This window comes from Aplysia californica, unplaced genomic scaffold (genome assembly GCF_000002075.1).
Source record: "Aplysia californica isolate F4 #8 unplaced genomic scaffold, AplCal3.0 scaffold00867, whole genome shotgun sequence".
Lineage (NCBI taxonomy): Eukaryota > Metazoa > Mollusca > Gastropoda > Aplysiida > Aplysiidae > Aplysia > Aplysia californica.
Genome location: NW_004798137.1, coordinates 178,591 through 202,110, shown reverse-complemented (window position 1 = coordinate 202,110; position 23,520 = coordinate 178,591). Strand labels below are relative to the sequence as shown.

Below are 23,520 nucleotides of genomic sequence, written 5' to 3'. Positions count from 1 at the left end.
AAAAAAAATATATAGATCTATTCACACAATATGTGTCTATATATCACACAATATGGTCTAAGTCTAAGGGCCAAGGGGCTGTGATTTTGAGGCGTCTGTCTCACTCTTTTCCACAACCCCCCCCCCTCACCAACCTCAAATAATAATTGCAACAAGATTTTTCTCTGTTCCAGACCTGTCCCGCATCACAAAGGAGGCCGGCCCCTAATGGGTGGATGAAGGAGGAGGAGGAGGAGGAGGAGGACAGAGAGGGTGAGGGAGTGGTGGAGTTGGACCGAGACGTTGTGGATAGTCAGGAGGAGAACGACAAAGTGGCAGCCTACTTGAAAAACCTGGCCGACCTCGGGCTTCCGGTTGATGTGCCAGGTTTTGATATCTTCCCGTACGAAGGAGGAGGAGGATTAGATGGTGGAGGAAGAGGAAGAGGAGGGAGGTGGGGCGGAAGGGGTGGTGGAAACCCGCCCGAAATGAAGGTAGGAGGCAGAAGTCGCGTAAGAGGTCGTGGCCGCGCCAGAGGTCAAGGTCGGGGTCGGGCCAGAGGTAGAGGTGGTGCGGGCGCTAAGTCTGGCGGCTTTCCCACGTCGTCGATGATGATGATGATGCCGCCACCATCTTCCGGCCTGTGGGGGGCTGGTGGGTGTCACACGGGACGTGTGCTGGACGCTCCGCCGAAAAAAGCCAGCCCAAAGTACACGTACATTGACGAGGACGAGGATGAGCTGTGGGCACAGGATGACCTTGAGGTCATGCCCCGCAGCGGGAAAATGTCGCGGGGGGAGAGGCTCAGGCAGAGACAGGAGCGTCTGAGTGGAAGTGGGTCACGAGAGGCCGCACAGTCTGGTCATAAGAACGTTCTGGATGCCGCCCATACGTCTGCTCCATCTTTATCGTCAGACGTCCCTTCATCTACGCCATCGTCATCATCGGGCATCCAAACGTCTACATCATCATCATCATCATCGGGCATCCATTTGTCTACATCGTCATCTTCATCGTCATCGGGCATCCATACGGCTTCGTCATCATCATCATCGAACGGCCAATCATCTACTTCATCCACCGATGCTCACGTGTCTGCGTCATCATCGGGTGTATCACAGGAGACAGGAAGTGACCCCGGGAGTACAGCGGTGGTGGCGGAAGATGCTATTCCAGAGAGTTCTGTGGAAAGCAGCAGCAACAGCGACAACAAAATCAGCAGCAGCAATAACAGTAAAAACAATGCGACGGCCTCAAATGGTTGTTTGAAAGGTACAAGTTCAGCTTCTACTGCTGCTGCTTCTACTGCTACTGCTGCTGCAACCAAAACTGTTCGTTTCAAGAACATGGAAGAGGATGATGATGACGACGACGTAGTATGTTTGACAGACATCACACCCAGCCCCGCGCAGAATCACTTGTCGATGTCCACCAACGGAGGCAGGAGGAGGAGGAGGGGAGGGAGGCCGGGAGGAGGAGGAGGTCGCGGAAGGTCACTTGGTACCGACCTTGAGCAGGTGAAGATCGCCTCGCGGGAATACGTGGAACAAATGCTCAGCTTTCCCGTGATACCGGATGTATCGGAGAGTGTGAGGGGGGCGAGGGGAGGGGGTGTGACGCGTGTTGCAGACGGTGTAACACGCCGGAGGGGAGGGCGTGTGACGCGTGTCATGGATGGTGGCATGGGGAGGAGGGGGGCTATGGGGCGTGTCGCGGACAGTGTTTCTCGGACAATGCAGCTTCTGGGGAGTGGCTCTGGCGTGTCTACTGTACTTCCTGTCTCCCCGCACAGGGGTAGACCATCGCAGAGGCTTCCTTCCAGCGGTCGGGGTTTGAGCGGTGGCGACGGGCGTGACCACAGTGTGGTTTTGTCTTCTCCTGAAGGGGCTTCTTGGTCAGGGATGACGGTTTCCCGCGGTGGTCGGGGGAGGGGTAAGGGGGTCGGTGGGATGGGGAGAGGGATGATAGGGTTTGGCGGAATGGGGAGAGGGATGGTGGGGATTGGCGGGACGGTGGGGATTGGCGGGATGGGGAGAGGGATGACAGGGTTTGGAGGTATGGGGAGAGGGATGGTGGGGATTGGCGGGACGGTGGGGATTGGCGGGATGGGGAGAGGGATGACAGGGTTTGGCGGGATGGGGAGAGGGATGGTGGGGACTGATGGGGCGGGGAGAGGGATGGTGGGGATCGGTGGGGCGGGGATCGGTGGGGCGGGGATGGTGGGAAGGGGTGGGAGGGGGAGAAGTAGGGCAGGGGGTGGGAGAGGGAGGGGCAGTGGGGCGTTGAATGTTATCATGGGTAAAGCCTCGCGGTTTGTCGGGAGGGATGGTGGTAGTGGTGGTGGCCGTGGAGATGGGTCGCTCGATGTGAGGTTGCCGCATGGACGGGTACGTGGGGTCACGGAAGCACCGTCTTCTGCGATGGGAAGCGTCTCGTCGCGTCCGTCTTCGAGTTGCCCTGTTCACGGCAGGGGGTGGGGGCGGAAGGGGAGGACTGATGTCGGCCGAGGGAGGGGAGAGAGAGGGAGAGGGGTAGGAGAGAGAGGGAGAGGGGTAGGAGAGAGAGGGAGAGGGGTAGGGATAGGAGAGAGAGGGAGGGGGCTTAGGAGGGTGCCTCCGCAGCCGTCGCAAGTTATCGTCATTGACGACGAAATTGAAGAAGTGAACGACGACGACGAAGACATGGACGTAGTGTGTGTGGATTCGAACCCCTCTCTTCCGCCGGATGGGACCGGGGTCAGGGTCGGTCAGAAGCGGGGTGCGGAAGGTGAAGGTCGTAGCGCCCCGGAGGGGAAACGACTCCGCACCGCGGACTCTTCGAAAGAGGTCACGGATGGTGACGGAGCTTTCTGCCGCGATGGAGAGATCGAGGCAGGGAGGAATGAAGGTGATGGAGACGCGGGGAGCGAAGGAGTGAAGGAAGACATTCTGGACGGGGAAGAGATTGATGGATGGAAGGTGACCATTTCTCAGGATTCTGGTGCGGAGGAAGAGGAGGAGGACGACAGCGAGGGGGATGATGATAATGATGGTGATGATAATGGAAGTGGCAGTGGTGGTGCAGAGGTACCACCGTGTGAGGATGGGGATGATAATGAATTAAATGATGGTGAGGATAAGGATGGTGATGATAATGGAGATGTTGTTGGTGATGATGATGATGATGGTGGTAATGATGCTGATGTTCTTGCTAACGGTAACAGAGGTGGCAATGATGGTGCTGATGTTCCACCAGGTGAGAGAGATGATGGAGATGTTGGTGATGATGATGGTGGTGGTGATGATGATAACAATGATGATGATGTTGTTACTCACAGTTGTGGCAATGACGGTGTTGAGGTTCCGACTTTTGATGATGGTATTGGTGGGGGTGATGGTGTCGATAATGATGGCGTCGGTGGTCTTGATGGGGATGTTGTTGATGATGATGGTGGTGTTTGTGGTGATGATGATAATGTTGGTGGTTCAGGTGGTGATGATGGTGTCGGTGGTGGCGTTGATAATAATGATGTTGGTGGTGATGATGGTGGTGTTGACAATAATGATGATGGTGGTGTTGACAATAATGATGTCGATGGTGATGATAATAATGATGTCGATGGTGATGATGGTCAAGGTGGTGTCGATGATTATGTCGGTGGTGAAGATGGTGGTTTTGGTGGTGACTACGATGATATCAGTGGTGGAGATGGTGGTTTTAATGGTGTTGATGATGTCGGTGGTGATGATGGTGATAGCGGTAATGTTGATGGTGATGGTGATGCTCCCGGTTATGGCGATGATAGTGCTGAGATTAGTGAGATTCCGACATATGTAGGTTTTGATGTCGATGATGATATCTATGGTAATGTTGCTGGTAATAATGATGATGTTGGTGGCGATAATGATGATGTTGGTGGTGATAATGATGAAGTCAGTGGTATTTGTGGTAAAGATAATGATGTCGGTGGTATTTGTGGTAACGAAGATGATCATGATGATGATGGTAATAATGATAATGATGACAAAGAGGATGTTGGTACAAATGGTTGTCGAAATGAGGAGGCTGAGGTTTCACCATATGAGGGTGATAGTGCTGCTGCTGGTGGTGGTGGAGATGATAATGGTGATGATGACGGTTACTATGGTGATGGCGACCATGTTGATGTAAACGGTTATAATCGCAATGAGAATGCAGAGGTGTTACCATGTGGTGATGGTGGTGGTGGTGGTGATTTTGGTGATGCTAGTGGTGTTGGCGTTGGTTGCTATGGCGACAAGGCGTGGTCATATGATGACAATGACACCGAAAGCGGTGCAAGAGAGGCTGGTGGCAGCGAGGACCCGCTGGTGGAAACAGGTTCTGGGGGAAGCGGCGGTCAGGGTGGTCACTTCTTTGGCTCAGGGATCAGCTAGCACTAGCAGTGGGAGCCGGCGTCTACGGTGTAGCGGTGTGAAGCTTCGATGTCGCGCGCAGGAGACCCGAGATCGATTCTCGTGTTGGGATTGGGAGAATTTTTATCACGTATCTCCCGTCTTTCTTTTACGATGTCGTTGTATCCCTCTCGGCCTGGCTTAACCCTGATAGGTTGGGTGGGAAGCCTGCCTCCTGCTAAATAATGTAGGCTTAAATTGTGTCAAGTTAATAATGGGAACGTAAAAACACATTCATATGTGAGGCAGCGCGGTGAAATCAGCCGCTCGTCAAAATTTTGAAATTGAAGAAACCGGCATTTCTCTGCCTGTTTGACAGTTTTTATCGAATTTTTGTTTTTTGGCGTACTGATAACAGCTTTTATGTTCCATTTGAAGACAAATGTCTTCGTGAATTTTACGGAAAAATTTTCGGAAGTTACCGCATTTTGGTGGACATTTCTCGCTTATTTTATTTCTGAAACTAGGCGAACCCCACATTTTTCAATAGCAAATTTCTCAATTTCTATGTAAGATAGATGAGTACTTTTTTCATCAAAAGCAAGACAAATTAACAAGCTTTAAGGTGATACCAGTTGCTCTGCATGATAAAAAATTGACGAGCGCCTGATTCCATTGTGACATATATATTTTTGAAAATCTCAGATGGACTCGGTTGGGCTGGTCACTATAAGTTCATGGCTTCTGTGTCCCTCTCTGGCTGGGCTGTGCACAGTGCTTTCGGGGAAGACTCGAACCCAAGGTGCTCTGGGGGGGGGGGGGGGGACTACAAACGAATGCGCTGCAGAGAGTGGTGACGGTGATGGCGGATGGGCAGTGTCATTGCTTGAGGCCGCAGAAAAAGGGGAGACCATTAAATAGGATATTGTAGAGAGGGGTTTTAGTTTTAGCCTACTTTGCTGTCTGCCCTTGGAAGGTGTGGAGAAAGCGGGGAACTGGGGCTAGTGGTGGTGTAGCAGTTAGGCACTTCGCTGTGGAACGCAGGAGACCCAAGGTCGATTCCTCTTCCAGAGTGGGGAGAAAGATTTTATCAAGTAGGCTAGTATCTCCGTCTTTCTGTTGGGATGTTGTATCTCTCTCTCTCTCTCTCTCAGCCTAGGCTGGCCCCGACGGACGGACAGGGTGGGAAGCCCGCTCAAAGGGTGAACTTAGACTGGGGCAGGGGTATCAAAGTGTTAATCATTTCCATTCTTGGTTTATTTGAAGTGTACTCTTCACAGCTTACCCCACGCTCGTAGAATGTTTCTTTTAAAAATGTTAGATGGAACTGTGTACAACATTTGTAGGTACATTGCTTTTATGTTCACATGTCAGCGCGCACGCATGTGCTTATTGTACATAATAGTACTGTATATATTTTACTTTTATGTTAGAAAGAAGTGTGTGCAACTTGACCTGTGTATGTAATGTACGGTACACATTGATGTACATATAATAAATTACTTTATGTTAGAAAGAACTTTGTGCAACTTGACCTGTGTATGTAAATTTGTAATGTACGGTACACATTGATGTACACATATACATTACTTTTATGTCAGCAGCCAGAACTGTGTGCAACTTGATTCATGTTTGTATGTGTACATGTACATACGGGTTACCGGAACTTTTATGTCAGCCAGAACTGTGTACAACAAGAACAGCACGTCAAGTACGTACTTTTATGTTAGAAGTGTGTGCAACTTATTCCTGCAGATCAACGTACATGATAGATTCTCTGTGAACATTCATTACTTTTATGTTATATAGAACTGTGTACAACTTGATTCGTGTATGTACGCATGTGTAAAAGTAAAAATGTTACTTTTTAAAATGATAAATGGAACTCTATGCATAACTCGTCCCCCCATGGATGCTCAAATGTACAAACACGTTACTTTAAGCTTACCTTTATGACAGCCACAAATGTTTGCCTGTGTACGTTACTTTCCAGATGCTTGTGTGAAAGGCAAAAACTGTATAAGACATACACGGTGCAGGAGTTACTTTAATGCTGGACAAAACTGTATGTATACACTGCAGGAGTTACTTTAATGATAGACACAACGGTATGTGTACACTGCAGGAGTTACTTTAATGATAGACAAAACGGTATGTATACATTGCAGGAGTTACTTTAATGATAGACAAAACGGTATGTATACACTGCAGGAGTTACTTTAATGCTGGACAAAACTGTATGTATACACTGCAGGAGTTACTTTAATGATAGACACAACGGTATGTGTACACTGCAGGAGTTACTTTAATGATAGACAAAACGGTATGTATACATTGCAGGAGTTACTTTAATGATAGACAAAACGGTATGTATACACTGCAGGAGTTACTTTAATGATAGACAAAACTGTATGTATACACTGCAGGAGTTAATGATAGACAAAACTGTATGTATACACTGTGCCGGAGTTACTTTAATGATAGACAAAACGGTATGTATACACTGCAGGAGTTACTTTAATGATAGACAAAACGGTATGTATACACTGCAGGAGTTACTTTAATGATAGACAAAACTGTATGTATACACTGTGCCGGAGTTACTTTAATGCTGGACAAAACTGTATGTATACACTGCAGGAGTTACTTTAATGATAGACAAAACGGTATGTATACACTGCAGGAGTTACTTTAATGATAGACAAAACTGTATGTATACACTGCAGGAGTTACTTTAATGATAGACAAAACTATATGTATACACTGCAGGAGTTACTTTAATGATAGACAAAACTGTACGTGTACACTGTGCAGGAGTTACTTTAATGATAGACAAAACTATATGTATACACTGCAGGAGTTACTTTAATGATAGACAAAACTGTATGTATACACTGCAGGAGTTACTTTAATGGTAGACAAAACTGTGTGTATACACTGCAGGAGTTACTTTAATGATAGACAAAACTGTATGTATACACTGCAGGAGTTACTTTAATGAAGACAAAACTGTATAACATCGTCACACTCATAAGATAATTGCTTTTAAAGTCATTTTTGGCCGGTTTGGAGTTTTCGATTCTGAAATGAAGAGCAGAGCCAGCTTGGCAATAAAGATCATTTGGACAAAAGAATAGTCCAAATATATAAAATCAATTGAGTGGTATCAAAATTCAGTCATTTCCTAGTGCCCAGCGTCAATTGTTCGAAAGAAACAGTTTTTTCTCATTTTCTCGAATGGTTAAAATGACATAGGCATTTACCTTATGAGCATGACAATAATAGGAAGTTACTTTTGTGGAAACAAAATGTCTAAAAATGTTCATTAGTTACTTTTGTGGTTCTCTATCTATAAATATTTAGTAGTACGGTAGTAGTCTTGCATGCACTGAGTGAAACATAAATACATAGTGAACAGGTTTCAAATCCAAAATTTGTTTTCTAACATGATGTCATGTAGCCTACTTCATGTATATATATATATTCTTTGTATTTAGAATGTATGTATAATAGCGAAATTCATATAAATATATATTATGTATATATAAATATAAGGAAAAGATTTGCGCGTCCTGCCTATTTTGCCCTGTGTGTGCTAGACTGTAAGTTACTTTTATGGCAACAAAACTGTCTAAAAATGTACACAAGTTACTTTTATGTCAACAAAACTTGAAAATTATTTCTATGATATGATAGTCTGAACTGTATTAAATGGGTAGCCTACCGTACATAAGTTACTTTTGCGATAGACACTAAACATATTGTGGGGCCCATTTTTTTAAATTGCTTCATTTTAGTTATAGGTGAGTTTTGTGGCACATGCAACACAATTCAGGTCTTATGATCTTATAATTGCCAAAGATTAGAGGTGTCACTAGAGACTAACATACAAAGAGGAGGAGGTGGGTGGTTGGTGGGTGCTCTGGTGTGGTTTGCTTCTTCTTTCCTATCAAACATCTATCGTCCTTGTCTCTCCTCGTTCTTTTTTTGTGTTTGTTACTCTCTTGTAACACCTCTAATCTTCGGCACTTATATGACCTTATTGTGTTGCAAGTGCCGTAAAACTCTTACTAAAAGTAAAAGAGAAGGAGGAGGAGAGATTAGGACGATAGGGTTTTTATAGTAAAGAAAGAGCTAGATGTAACCTGTGGTCCTTATCTCTCCTCCTTCTTTTTCTTTTCTCTCTATGATATAATGTTACTCCCTAGCAGCACCTCCAATCTGCAGCACTTGTATGACCACTATGACAAATGGGCCAATTTATCAATGTCATGCTCATACTGTGCCGGAACAACATTGGGGGAACTGCTGCTTTTTCTTTCCTCATCCTTACTTTTAGTAATTACTATTGTCATTTTTTCCTCTACTTCTTTTGTATGTTTGTCACTCTTTTGTGAACTGCTATTTCAGGGGTGCCTTGATAGTCGAAGCAGACTTTGTGCTGTTGAGGCTAGAGAGGTGAGCAGAGTAAGCCTGATTCCCCTTTTGGATTTCTCTGTTGACATCCACCCCTTGGCGCTCATATGACCTTATGCAGTTGCGAGCGCCGTAACACCTTACTAAAACGAACAGCACTTGTATGACCAATTGTTGTTGCAAGTGCCCTAAAACTCTTCCTAAAACTAAACAAAAGCAAAAAACAACAACAAATGTGTACAATTTGTTCTACATAAAAATGAAATAGATCTAGTAACTAATGTTCAGCTGTTACTTTTCGGATAGAAACTAGAAACTGATGAGTAGGCCAACAATTATTTCTTATACTAAGGTAGCCTACTTGTAACTTATGGTAACTAATGTTCGAATGTTACTTTTAGGAAAGAAACAGATGTGTACAATACTAGCAGTTTCATTAAATTTATTGTAACTAATGTTCAAATATTATTTTTAGGAAATAAATATGTGTGCAGTTTCATTCAATTTATTGTAACTAATGTACATTACTTTTAGGGGAGAAATGAATGTGTACAATGCAACTGAAATGTAACCAATGTTCAAATGTTACTTTTAGGTCAGAAATGAATGTGTACAATGCGTTCCTGGTACCGGTACAACAAGCTGTTACTTGTGGGAAAGTAACAAACAAACATGTGTAGGCGACAACTTGTTCCATGAATGTGCTGTATGTCCAGACAGTAAGAAGTTACTTCGAAATTCCATGTACGATGAACGGAAATGTGTACAAATTGTCCCTCCTGCATTATATGTGTGTGTGTCAGAGTTACAGTTACTTTTACGTTACTTTTATGATAGACAGAAAAGTGTACAACTTTTTTCATGTTCTTGTTTCAAGAAAACAAACTTTGGTTTTTCTACCAGCAGTGTTCTTGAGTCTGATGTTTTTGTCATGTTGCATGATCTACAAAATGTATGTTTGTTTTTGTCGTTTTTGGTGTGATCAGCAATGTTATTGTTAGTTAGGCTGAAAATATACTGCCACGCACAACTGAAGTGCGCCGCAAAACGTACGAGCAGTTAGTTCGGAAGTGGTGATCCCACAGGTCAGCGCGACTCCGCCCGACTGTGTAAAAGTGTAAAAAATGGCTCTGAGCAGGCATATATATATACAGATCAGTGGCCGGGCCCTCCCTTTTGTTTTATCTCCACGGCGTCGCGGAACTATCCTATAGCAGGGCAGCCTGTCCGCATGTGAAGAGGAAGTGCTGCATGCATGCCCGTCTTTTTGGGTCCTCCCGTCTAGTCGTGTCAGTGAAATCACCGATAGGAAATAAAGAGAAGGGCACGACTTTTTACATGGCGCACTGTAGTTGTCATGCATGGCAGTATATTTTCAGCCTTACAGTCGTCACGTGAATTTTCTTTTTGGCTCTGGGCCTTCCAGAGATGGACGTTCAACTCGGAGGTCCCGCCTCTTAACCCTATCCGTACGTTGTGTTTTACTATTGTATCCATACGATGTGGGGAGCTCTGTGCCACCTCTTTCCAAAGAGGAAATTTACTTTTAATCCGATCCGTTCGCTTTGCATAGCAATAGCAGCAGTCTGTCAAAATGATTTTTTCAGAAATACTGAAAGTTTCAAAGAAATCTTCGTACTAGAAGTATTCTAAAATGTGAAAAATACAACCCCGGGGGTACAAAATGACCCCAGGGCGTACGGATAGGGTTAAATAACCTTATTGTGATGATTGGAGCGTTAAATCCTATACCATTTCACGTTTTAATTTTAACAATGATGTAGCCTATAGTCGCCATTTGAATAGAATTCTTTCTACGGGCAATTAAAGCAGATTCGGGCCAGTATTTTATCTGGTATAGACGAGAGGGATATCACGTCTCTGTGATTGTCACAAGATTGCCTGTGGGTGGTTGGCGGGTGCTCTGGTGTGGTTTGCTTCTTCTTTCCTATCAAACATCTATTGTCTTTATCTGCCCTCCTTCTTTTTTATGTGTTTGTTACTCTCTTGCAACACCTCTAATCTTCGGCACTTATATGACCTTATTGCGTTGCAAGTGCCGTAAAACTTTTACTTCAACTAAAACTAAACAAGATTGCCTGTCACTGTCACCTTTGTTTTTGTATAGGTGATTTAATGGTTGGTATCTCTGCACTCTAGGGGAATTCTTCCTCCAGGTTCTCGTGCAGGTGGTTGGAGGGTGTCACTGGTAGGTCCTACGTCTTAACTTTCCTTCTGTTGTGTCTGTCTGTGTGGGTGGTTGGAGGGTGTCACTGGTAGGTCCTACGTCTTAACTTTCCTTCTGTTGTTTCTGACTGTGTGGGTGGTAGGAGGGTGTCACTGGTAGGTCCTACTTCTTCACTTTCCTTCTGTTTGTTTCTGTCTGTGTGGGTGGTTGGAGGGTGTCACTGGTAGGTCCAACGTCTCAACTTTCCTTCTGTAGTTTCTGTCTGTCTGTCTTACTTTTTCCCCAGCTCTAAATGTGAAGCATACTGACAGAATGAGTTACTTCTCAGGTTTTAGCCCCATGGACATACCGTAATAGGTACGTCACATTCATAGGTTGAGCTTATATTATACACCTATAACTTTTTTTAGTACGAAATGGTAAAGGACACATTAACTCACTGGGGACGTTTCACAAAGCATTTGTGAGCACCAATATTTTCCCAAGTCGGAATCTAGATGCAGTTCATGCACCCCCCTGCGTGCGCAAGTTTCGCGTTTTTTCCTCGGCAAAGTATGCTCACAAACGCTGCATGAGCCGTCTCTTACCGTGCAGCTGACCTTTGTTTCGTTTCGTGTGAAGTTTCAAAGGAATTGGCTGGAAACTTTTTGAGTTATCGAGCTGGAAGGAAAGTTAATCACACTGAGGCCCTCCTTTCGTTTCTGTAACTGGTATCTGTTCTGCCAACACTTTTTCAGTGCGATGGCAGCATGAAAAGCAAACATTTTTCAAGTGTTTGACGACTTTGACAGTTCAGAAAATTCTGATTGTGATATTTCAGCCCATGGGGATCCTGATTTCAATGTGAGCATCAAAGCACTGATTCTGATGGAGAATGTTCTAGATCAAGGCCTTCAAAGTGCGAAATTCTGCTTTGTCTGGAGCCCTGCTCTTACATCTTTCACACTTAAATAGAGTAGGCTGCTACACAGCTAATGCATTTCATGTATAGATATAAGGATTAACAATATATATTGATTTTGTACCAATTTGCGAGTTTGAACTTTTTATTCATTTTGAAACATGTACAAACACAAAACACAACAAAAGGCAATCACAAGATTGATTTTTTTGGGTGTTTTTTTTTTTGTTTTTTTAAACACGACATTACGTCAAAAAATGTTGGCGAAGACTCGAACAGCAAATTTTAACACATTTTCAAAAAATCTTTAAAAAACTTCAACAGATATAATTGCTTTTCTGTGTCCTGTTGGGCATGTTTAGATACGTATGATGTGTGTAAAAATGGTGGTTGTATGTCTTTGGGAAGGGTGTTGTTTGAAATATAATTGAAATACCCCCAATAATGCTTGTCTCAAGTGCATGTAGACCCGAAAAAGGCTCAGTCTCCAGTGAGTTCAACCTGAAGAAAATGGCACCTGTTGAAAAGCTACAACTACAACTTTGACACCTTTTTCGGGGGGGGGGGGGGGGGGGGGGCAACTGTTTTAATTACTGGTATAGGCACATCCTATAATATACTGTAATAACTTGTTTCCTTTCTTTAGTTTACCCTTAGTCACGTTCAACGAGAGGTCGGATCCAACGAGGACAACAAGCCGGTCCCGGCAAGCTCGTTGAATGCGACACTCACTGTAGTGGCTTTACTTGGTGTGTGAATCTCAGTCTTTAAGAAAAAAATATTTTGGGCTCAGAAAGGCCACGCTATCTAGATGTAGTTTTTTACAACGGAAAAAGTTGGGAAAATGGGGGGGGGGGACCATCAATGAAGAAGAAGAAGAAAACGGATGCGAGAACCTGGAACCCCTGTGAATCGTGCATGTGCATCACAAATAATTTCCCTGATCTTCCTAGCCTCTTCCATTATTATACAACAAACGAACGAGATTCCCACATATGCAAGAATAATTCCTCACCTACACAGTCTCCACCAAAAGAAAAGACCTGTGGGGCTGGAAGAGTCAGCTTAAGGAGCCTTATATATTGAAGGACATGGCATTTATGACACTTCTGGTATCTATATTTCTCCACTGAAACAGGTCAAGGAAGTTAAATAATTATATCTTGGCAGCACTAATTAAAATATTACACAAAATGGGGACATAGGCAGAGAAATAGAAATACGAACTCGAAAAGTACACACCAACGCCAACATCAACACCTTTCAGTTCGCATCCCCCTTCATAAGCTTTCTATCTCACCCATAAGATTTTAAGGGACACAAAGAGACAGCTTATTATTACACGTATAGTTTCGCACCAACATCAGGCTGCCACAGACAGACTTGGACATGAGTAAAACCTGTGAAAGCAAAATCAGTGCACGCGAAATGAAATGACTCTGCAACAACGGGGGGGGGGGGGGGGGGGGGGGGGGACAGAAAGTGGAGACCAAAGCAGACGACAGAGCATGGTTAGACAGCAGGAAAGGGGGTGAAAGGAGATTCTTTTTACAAGGGAACATTTTCCATCCCTGTCAAGTATCGAGCCCCGGACCTATTAAATTGAATTAGAGGCGAACACCGTACCTCTAGACCAAGAGGTTCAAAATTTATACCCTCACGATTTTCAGTTTGTGACTTCTCCCATTTTTCCTGAGGACCCCTCATATGATTTTGTAACACCAATGCTTAAGTTAATTAAAACTGCTGAACAATCTCTGGCAGGGTTGGCTACAGATAGAAGATACAAAACATGAAATTTGAAATTTCTGCAAATATTTTATTACCTAACCTACAGGGGAAAAGAACAAGGGAAAGACCATGTGGAACTTGCAGAAGAGTCACAGAAATTGATATACCAAACAGAAAAGTAAGAAGACATGGAATAAGATCAAGAGGCTAGCCCGGGATAGGAAAAAGAGGAAAGTGTTTCTCCGTGGTCTTTTCCCTGATCCAGGGTGAGAAAGTGTTTATTTGTGGATACAGGGTGAGAAAGTGTCTATTCGTGGTCTATACCCTGATCCATCATCCAGGGTGTGAAAGTGTTTATTCGTGGTCTATACCCTGATCCAGGGTGTGAAAGTGTTTATTCGTGGTCTATACCCTGATCCATCATCCAGGGTGTGAAAGTGTTTATTCGTAGTCTATACCCTGATCCATCATCCAGGGTGTGAAAGTGTTTATTCGTGGTCTATACCCTGATCCAGGGTGAGAAAGTGTTTATCTGTCCTCGCAGAATTATGCAAATTTAGATGGCCAAATTATGCAAGACAAATGTAAAATTATGCAAAAATTATGCTAGTTACCATAACGCCATTCACGACATGTTTAGCACTTTTTCAACAAGAATTTTCAAATTTTATGTACAGAAAAATTGAAAACAGAACTTATCAGTATCAGTAGTTTTTTGTGTATCTGGAAAGAAAACAATACACATCAGTAAAAAAACAAAACAACCAAAAAATATAATCTCTGAAATTTCCAGCTGTAGAACAAGATCTAGATTAGATCTATAGAGGTAAGAAAAATGTCAACAACAAAAAAAGGACATCTGCGGGCACATCACTAAAACCAGGGACACCTGTCAAACATGAATTATTTGAATCATCAGCAGACATGAGAACAACTTTTGATGGATTGAAAAATTGAACATGCTCAACGAACAAAACTCTTAACCCATTATAACCATTAACCAAGACAGTCCAACATGGGAAATAACGAACTTGTCACTTAAATTAGATCTATTACGGAGATTACTTCCCATTAATCACATGGTGAGGTTGTTTTGTAAAAAATGGAAAAAAAAAGTGAAAAAACGCGGGGAATCCAAAATTATGCAAATGTAGCTGAATTACTCGAAAAAATACTCGCATAATCTGACCGGGACAGGTATATTCGTGGCCTACCCTGATCCAGGGTGAGAAAGGCAATGATGATGATGATAATGACTTTATTATCACAGAGGAGGCCTCTATACATTATTACATATATATTACATTATATCAGAATACTAATATCTGGCTTTCAAACATTATCGGTGGGTGGTTGGCGGATGCTCTGGTGTGGTTTGCTCCTTCTTTCCTATTGAACATCTATCATCCTTATCTCCCCCTTCTTCTTTTTTATGTTTGTTACTCTCTTGTAACACCTCTAATCTTCTGGCGCTCACATGACCTTATGCAGTTGCGAGCGCCGTAAAATTTCTACTAAAACTTAAAACTAAACATTATCGTACTATCGTTGTTAACAATTTCTCATAAAAAATGTAAGTAATACATTTAAATTTATATATATTCATATATCATATTATGTGTGTGACTTTGGGTGGGTTTGTGAGTGTAGTGTAAGCATATAGAATCTATACGGTATGACCAGAGAGGTATAACACAGACAGCTCGAATTTGTCACGACCGGCCTCCGTAGCTCAAGGGATCAGTAGTTCGCGGGATATCTTACAAAGATAAAGAAGAAGAAAAAACGGGACCGCAAGCACAGTTCGACGGATGCATGATTTCGAGTCTTCTGTGTTCGACCTATCCGTGTTATACTGTAATATTATGTGTGTATGACAGGATGTGCGCGCGAGTGTGCATGTCTGTGTTTAAACGTTTGTGAGTATGTGTGCATTTGTCTGTGTGTGAGTGAGTGTGTGTGTGTGAGTGTGTGTGTGTGTGTGTGTGTGCATTTGTCTGTGTGTGTGACGTGCATGTGCGCATGTAAGTGAGTGAGAGCGTGTGTGTGTGTGTGTGTGTGTCTGCGTGTGTGACGTGCATGTGAGCATGTGAGTGAGTGAGTGTGTGTGTGTGTGTGTGTGTGTGTGTGTGTGTGTGTGTGTGTGTGTGTGTGTGTGTGTGTCATGGGTGAAAGTACAGAAAGGTTAAAAAACAGGAGACCCGAATTTATAAAGATACCAACACCTGAAAATTAGACATATTGAGAAACATCGCCAAATAAAACACACAGAAATACTGTCACAACACGGTGGAATCAGGCGCTCGTCAATTCTTTGACATGTGGATTTATCGGTATCATCTTAATTGTTCATTTGTCTATCGACCGTTTTAAAAAATTACCAAGTTATCTTGAGTAAAAGTCAATATTTTTGCGATTGAAGGAGGTGGGGGGTGACCTAGTTTCAGAGTTAAAATTAGTGAGAAAATGATTGCCTCAGTTTGGTGATTTCTAAAGCTTGAGAGTCCTTGAAAACTGGAAATTTACATAAATTTGTGTCTTTAATGAATGTTTTTCAGTAAAATCCACACAGAAGTATGGTTTTTTTTTAATGGACATTAAAACTTTGCTAAAACTAAAAAGCAACAATTTGACAAAAATTCCCAAACCGGCGAAAAAATGTGTGCATTTTTTATTTTATTATTTTGACGAGCGCCTGATTTCACCACAATGCGTCACAATTATAAAATACAAACATTCCTCAAAGTTTAAGATAGTACACGTACCGTAGTTTCATCAATACATTCCTTTGACCCTTGTAACAACAATCCAAACAATCAGGTTCTGAGTCAACAAACAAAACAACAAAGTGTAAATGTGAACAGTGTAATGTACAGAGCAGCATGTGAATTTCTCACAGATATGTACAATTACATAACACTAAAAAGTGGCTTATCATCACAGTCTAGTTTTGGTAAAAGTAAGAGTTTAACTGCATTTACAACACACTTACGTCATACATACATACATACATACACACACACACACATACACACACATACATCATGTAATATAAGATAAGTGCTGAAGATTAGTGGAGTTACAAGAGAGTAACAAACACAAAAAAGAAGGAAGAAAGATGAGGACAATACAGTGGAAACCTGATATAACAGGGATGGTGGGTCCCTGACTGTGTTAAATCATAAATTAAATGCAAGGGAAGTAAGCCACATTTATTCATGAGTAGAGCTAGTTTCCCTTGCCACACACAAGTACCCACGAACGGCACACAGCAGCCCTCTCTCGTGGCCATGTGGCAGGCCTGCGCATGACACATTCTGCGTGCATGTAGCTAGGCTTAGGCGTGGCTTGCGTGGGCTTGCTCCATCACTGCGTTATTCTCTCTCTCTCTCTCTCTCTCTCTCTCTGTCTCTCTCTCTCTCTCTCTTTAACTTTTTACGCATTATTAACGAGCCTTTGTCCCTGCTGATTGGGCTCCGATGAGGCCCTGTTATTGCTGATAACTTTTAATAGAGACAAATAGTAGGAAAAAACGGGGATTTAAAAAAGTCCCTGTTATTACCGGATCCCTGTTATTACCGGGACTGTTATATATATGGTTTCCACTGTAGTAGTAGATGTTAGAAAGGGAAGAAGGAGCAAACCACACCAGAGCACCCGCCAACCAACCACCATCACAGTCACAGTCTCCATCAAAAAAGACACAAATCTTTAAAGCATGTGTCCTGTCACTGTCACAGTCCACGTTTGTTGCTTTTATTGTATATTGTACGTTACACATTGCAATTTTGGCTTTTTGCTAAACAACTTCAGCAGCAACATACATGTAAAGCAATGGTGCTTAGCCGTTACAGGCTTTTTATTAAGGGGGGCTGAAGGTTGAGCTGTTACAGTTGTTGAGTGTCAATGGTAGGGGCTGGATGCAGTGTCTGCAAATGTAGCTCCATAGTTTTTGAACTGTTAGTTTAATCCTGTCACCAGATACAGTTACAGTATAACACGGACAAGTCAAACACAGAAGACTGTACATCAAACACCCGTCGAACTGTGCCTGCCGTCCCGTTTCTTTTGTCTTCTTTACCTTTGTAAGATATCCTTCAAATTACTTAAGCCAGTCCCGACAAATTCGAGCTATCCGTGTTATACTGTATAAAGCTGCCCCCGTGGTTTTATGCACCCCGCATAATTTTTAGCAAAATTTGATCGTTTTTTGCATAATTTCTGATTATTTTCCTTTATCATTCTTTGTTAAAATTAACTTTCAGAATCGCATAATTTCACATTTTTGGGCTCAGTTTGCATAATTTAAGAATTTCTTTGGCATAAAACCGCGGGGGACAGATAATGCCATAGATGTAGAGATATGAATCAAAGCAGTTTTACAACGGTGGGGTTGGAGGGAGCCGCCGGTAGGTCCTACTCTTTACTGAGACTGTCGTTGTTTACTACACCTCACACCGCAGACATCTCAGGCGAAAGTTTTTTCCTCAGCGGTGCCTTTCTTTGTGACTTGCCAAGTCTCTTTTCTGTACATACGCTTTGCCGCAAACTTCACACTTGTAAGGTTTCTCTCCGGTGTGAGTTCTTTTGTGACAAGTTAAACTGTAGCTGGTTGTGAACCGTAAATCACAAACATCACACTTGAAACGCTTTTCCCCAGTGTGTATTCTTTTGTGAGCGTTTAGATAATAGCGAAACGTAAAACTTGAGCCACAAACATCACACTCATACGGCTTTTCTCCGGTGTGTATTCGTGCATGACTCTTTAGCCGGTGCCTTTGGGCAAACCTTTTTCCACAAACTTCACACTTGTAAGGTTTTTCTCCTGAATGACTGTGTTTATGCCTGTAAAGTTTGAACCTATCTGTAAACTCTGCGCCACAAACTTCACACATATAAGGCTTTTCTCCAGTGTGTTTTACCTTGTGATTCTTAAGACTGCAACTGTAGGCAAAACTTAAACCACAAACTTCACACTTGAACAGCTTTTCTCCCGTGTGTGTTTGTTTATGCCTCTTTAAATTGCTGTTACTTCTGAACCATGAACCACAAACTTCACACTTGTAAGGCTTTTCTCCACTGTGTGTTTTTTGATGACTCCTTTTGCAGGAAACCCTTTTACCACAAACTTCACACTTGTACTTAGGTTTTTCTCCAGCATTTGTTTTTTTGCCACTCACAAACTCGGGTCCATCGGGGAGACCGGCGTCATTTTGTCCAGCGTGACTCTCTTTGAGAAGTTGAGGTAATGTAACATCAGAAGACTGCGTACAATTCACGGAAGTGGCGAGAGACTGGGCGCGAGAAAGATTCAAGTTTGAAACGTGACACTCGGACAGTCCAACAATGTCAGAGCTGAAGCCACATGGCACGCTAGACTTTATGGCAATAGGCCTACCTTCTTCATTGACCCATTTTTCTTCAGATACCTGAGTGGGCATATGAGTGACATAAATTACTTCCATATTGGTGTTCAGCTTTACTGTCTTTATTGTAGAAGTGCAATCTTTTGGCTTCTGGCCATAACCATCATTTACACCTTTGGAGTGCATTTCTCTATCATACGCTTTGCCATGATGGGGATCAAAAGCTTTCTCTGGGTCAAGGATAACAGAAGAAATCCTTTCTTTACTTGGGTCTGAACTCTGCTCCATACACAAACTCCAAACATCAGAGATCTGCAGTTGCATTCCTTCAGCTTGACTGGAATGATTCAACACAGGTTCACCCTCCGGCTCCAACACTTCCTGCTTCACATTATAATTCTCCACTTCAGGTTCCACTTCTAGACTATGACCTGTGTAAAGTTCAGACTGTAGTTCTTCTTTCACAACAATATCAGCACTTTTTGAGCACTGGACAGATCTAGCTGATATTTCTTGTTCTTCAGGAAATAAAAACAAAGGCTCCTCTTTAATCTCAATGTCACTACATTTGTTTTCCACAGCCCGTCTGCCATCATCATTTTCACTGCATGGTACTTCAAAATTACGCTTTATTTTTCTATCAAAAGGTTCACTTTCGACAGCAGCAGTACTTTCCTCTTCCAGATGTAGCATCAAGGTAGAACCAAACTCTTCCATTACCTCAGTCCCCACACTTCCAAAGTCAGGTTTTACATCTCTATCAATGCTGTCACAGCTACAGCTACAATGAGATCCAGGTTCAGTTTTCACAACTGGGAAATCATCAGGCTTTCGGTCTTCGTCTACCTCAGGTGTACAGAAAGGTTCACTACATAACTGTTCTTTCTTGGTAAGACCATCATCAGTAATACGTCCTGGGTAAAACATTGTCTCCTCCTGACTCGGTCCATCCACATTCAACTCGTCTCTTTGATCATCAAACTTGTTCTTGGAACCACAGAGACCTGCCAACTTTAAAATAAAAAAATTATAAGCCTACCGCTACCTGTGTCACCAAATAGTCGGAAACAAGGAAAATCCTTTAAATTTTCAAACCCCCCCGAAGTCCAAGATCCAAAAATTCATTCCATTGATCGGAATCAAGACATAAACTCAGTACTATCCACCATGACCAATGCGTGCCAAAAAAAGCTATGACTTGAGTTAATATTCCACTCACAGACTCACTTACATTCTCTTCGGTTTTAACTCTATAGTCTGAACAACACCAAATGGACAACTTGTTGACCTCATCACAGAGAAACTAAGTGGTGAATGGCCCTGATTTTTTTGTATGTGCCTTTGAATCTTTTTTTTAAATTTTAAAATCTCGATTTTCGAGCATTTGTGACAAATAATTATAAAGAGGTGTTTTCTATTAGTCAAGAGTATTTAATTACAGTTTGTGCTGGGATTTTCTTTAAGAACAAGAACGGTAGTTGAGTGACATGCCTATTGGCGCTTCAAATTTAGCACTCTGTTGACCCCTGGTTTTGGGTTTGGTCAAACTGTATCACCCCCCCCCCTCCTCCCCCCCTCCCCCTCGGAAATTTCTGGCTGAGCCCCAGCAACGACACCCTGTATTGTTTATGGTTTTAGCATTGTACTGTGCTTGCTATAAAAAGAGCGTGGTGTTGAGTTTAATGAGCAATTAATTACTAATAATTATATAGACAGCACCTCTTTATTTTTGTCAAATACGCGAAAATCGAGATTTTTAAAGGTCTTTTAGAATTCAGAAGCGCATGCAAAAAAATCAGAGAGATTCGCCTATTAAATTCGGAGTCATGAGGTCGGCAAGTTGTCCATCTGGTTGTGTCCAGACTATAATACTGAAGTCTGAACTGAACACTGACACTATCAATATCATCCCTGGTCACAGTCACAGTCTCCGAGTTTTCCGGTATCTAGAGTCTAAATGTAGCGTTTCTATTTCACACAAAACATTACAGAGAAGGACTTCCGTAACGAGCGACCACCCCATCAAACACAATAAAGAAGAGGCCTAGACCTAACCCTAACCCTACCCCTAACCCTACCCTTACACTTACCCCAAGCCCTCAATTCTGCTCTGTCTCATAGTGGTCGCTCGTTACGGAAGTCCTCCCCATTATAGATCTACTAGATCTAATACTATGTACATGATCCATCTTGTTATTCTAATACCGAGTAAACACTACGACAATATTGAAAAGACGGAATAATTCCATGAGTCAAGCGTAAAAGTAAAACTGTTAGTCACAGTCAAACGGCATCCTTGGCTGTTCGCTTACTTACAACATGCAGGCCTATCCGCTATCTTATGTTTCTGAGTCTGATCTGAGAAGAGCAAACCGGATGTGAAGAGTTTGCAGCACAGCAGTTTTGGCAGTATAGAACTTAAAGAGGATTCGTTCACTTCATGTGTGCGCTTTCAAGTCTCTGACTCTGAAGTAATATAATTGAAGGGGTTAGAATGAAAAAGGAATCTGCCATTGGACTGATTTCGATAACAACAATGTAAAAAAAAAAAAAACTGTGTAGCCTGAAGGAATTACGAAGACAAACGAAAGATGATAATTATTACAAATGGAAAAAAAAAGGAAACACATCGCCCGAAACTGAAGGAGTCCAACTCCATATAAACAATGGACTTATACCTGTTTAATTGTATTTGTATTTTAAATAAACTTTGAGTAAAAAACTTCTTCTTTCATTTCTTTTGTATCTTTTTTCCCCAACTGTTCTATTCTGACTCCAACACCTGATTTTTAAAGTTGAAAAAAGAACAGCACGTCAATACAATAACCGTCATTCAATGATATAATGCTGGGAAAAAGTAAGACAGACAGACAGAAACAACAGTGGGAAAGTAAAGAAGCAGGGCCTACCAGCAGCACCCTCCACACAGACAAAAAGAACAAGGAGAAAGAAAAGAAGTGGAACCTACTAGTGACACCCTCCAACCATCCATACAGACAGAAACAACAGAGGAAGAAAAGAAGTAGGACCTGCCGAGCGGGGCCCTCTAACCACCCACACAGACAGACAAAAAAACCAAGAGAAAGTAAAGAAGTAGGACTTACCAGTAGCACCCTCCAACCACCCACACAGACAGACATAAAAGAGGCAAAGTAAAGAAGTAGAACCTACCAGTGACACCCTCCAACCACCCACACACACAGACAGAAACAACAGAGGGAAAGTAAAGAAGTAGGACCTACCAGTGACACCCTACAACCACCCACACAGACAGACACAAAAGAGGCAAAGTAAAGAAGTAGGACCTACCAGTGACACCCTCCACCCACCCACACACACAGACAGAAACAACAGAGGGAAAGTAAAGAAGTAAGACCTACCAGTGACACCCTACAACCACCCACACAGACAAACACAAAAGAGGCAAAGTAAAGAAGTAGGACCTACCAGTGACACCCTCCACCCACCCACACACACAGACAGAAACAACAGAGGGAAAGTAAAGAAGTACAAACCTACCAGTGACACCCTCCAACCACCCACACAGACAGAGGCAACAGAGGCAAAGTAAAGAAGTAGGACCTACCAGTAGCATCCTCCAACCACCCACTAAGAAGACCTGGCTGAGAGAAAAATAACAGCAGTCAAGTGTACTGGTTTTCCCTCAACTCCATATAAGTAAAGTTTTGTCTGTCTTCTTAGCAATTCACTGCAGGGAAAAACGAAACACACCTCTGGATCTATAGAGCGTCTTTTTGTTGTTTCTTTCATGCCAGTGTTGAGTATAAAAGATATAACTTTGTGCTGTTTTTGAATGAAAGTGAAACAAAACTTGAGTATTGGCGGTTTTACCACTGCTGCGACCTACGAAACGAGGTCATCAGCACACTGTATCCTCGGCGGTATCGTACAATGCTATAATCAATTGTTATAAATAAATTCAAGAGGTCAATGATCGCAAGGTAGGAGAATATCAAATTATGCCTTTAAAACAGGTGGTGTGCACATTGACATTGCTAATATTGTATTGAGGCGCTGAATTTTCATCCGGAATTTTAATCAACGGTACAGAATCTATAATATTCTATGTACTTTATAATACAACATGAATCTCTGTCTGGTTCTTTGTCTCACTTTACTCTGTCTAACAAGTCAGCCTTCGCCCCTGCACACATTATGATATTTATACAAGAGGCTGGGTTCCCGTGCGATGAACGGACTCAAAAGAATTGATCGTCAAGTGCCCCCATATGTACGTCTCCTTTTTGAAATTGCCCACTGTGTACTGCATAGGCCTACAGCTGGGCCTGGGCCTAACAGTTCATATATGGTGTTGTTGTGTTTTCAATTTCATTATTTTTAACTCCTGCAGTAGGCCTCAGGCTACTGGTAGATTCTCTAGATGTATTATGTTTAGACTCTATTTGTTAATACTGTTATAAAAAAGGCGACTCTATTTTTCCGAACGTTTGGGAAAATAAACTTGAACTTTATTTCTCCTAACGATTTCCGTTCTCGAGATTTGTTGATAATTTATAAGCGAATGGAGTGGCCCATGTGTGTGTGTGTGTGTGTGTGTGTGTGTGT

The 23,520-nt window shown here is 42.6% G+C and overlaps 3 protein-coding genes across 3 annotated transcripts in view; 2 read left to right on the top strand and 1 right to left on the bottom strand.

The window, feature by feature from the left end:
* LOC101861620 (protein qua-1) overlaps window positions 1-3,331 on the top strand; it is a gene marked incomplete at its 5' end in the record, with an annotated part of 7,191 nt that extends 3,860 nt beyond the window's left edge. The window contains 3 exon segments of the mRNA XM_035972827.1: window positions 174-1,911; window positions 2,563-3,102; window positions 3,318-3,331. Coding sequence (XP_035828720.1) covers window positions 174-1,911; window positions 2,563-3,102; window positions 3,318-3,331 — 2,292 coding nt within the window.
* A 189-nt stretch (window positions 3,332-3,520) lies between these two features.
* Window positions 3,521-5,416, top strand: LOC106013407 (uncharacterized PE-PGRS family protein PE_PGRS54; the record flags this gene model as incomplete). Its single annotated transcript, XM_013089062.2, is given in 1 exon segment — window positions 3,521-5,416. A coding segment is annotated over 1 exon segment (853 nt), but the record flags the coding sequence as incomplete, so codon positions are not given.
* Window positions 5,417-17,840: 12,424 nt separating this feature from the next.
* LOC101858899 (zinc finger protein 708) overlaps window positions 17,841-23,520 on the bottom strand; it is a 7,636-nt gene continuing 1,956 nt past the window's right edge. The window contains exon 2 of the mRNA XM_035972828.1: window positions 17,841-19,944. Within this exon, the coding sequence (XP_035828721.1) occupies window positions 18,055-19,860 (1,806 nt within the window). The 5' untranslated portion in view covers window positions 19,861-19,944 and the 3' untranslated portion in view covers window positions 17,841-18,054. The remainder of the gene's footprint in view (window positions 19,945-23,520) is intronic.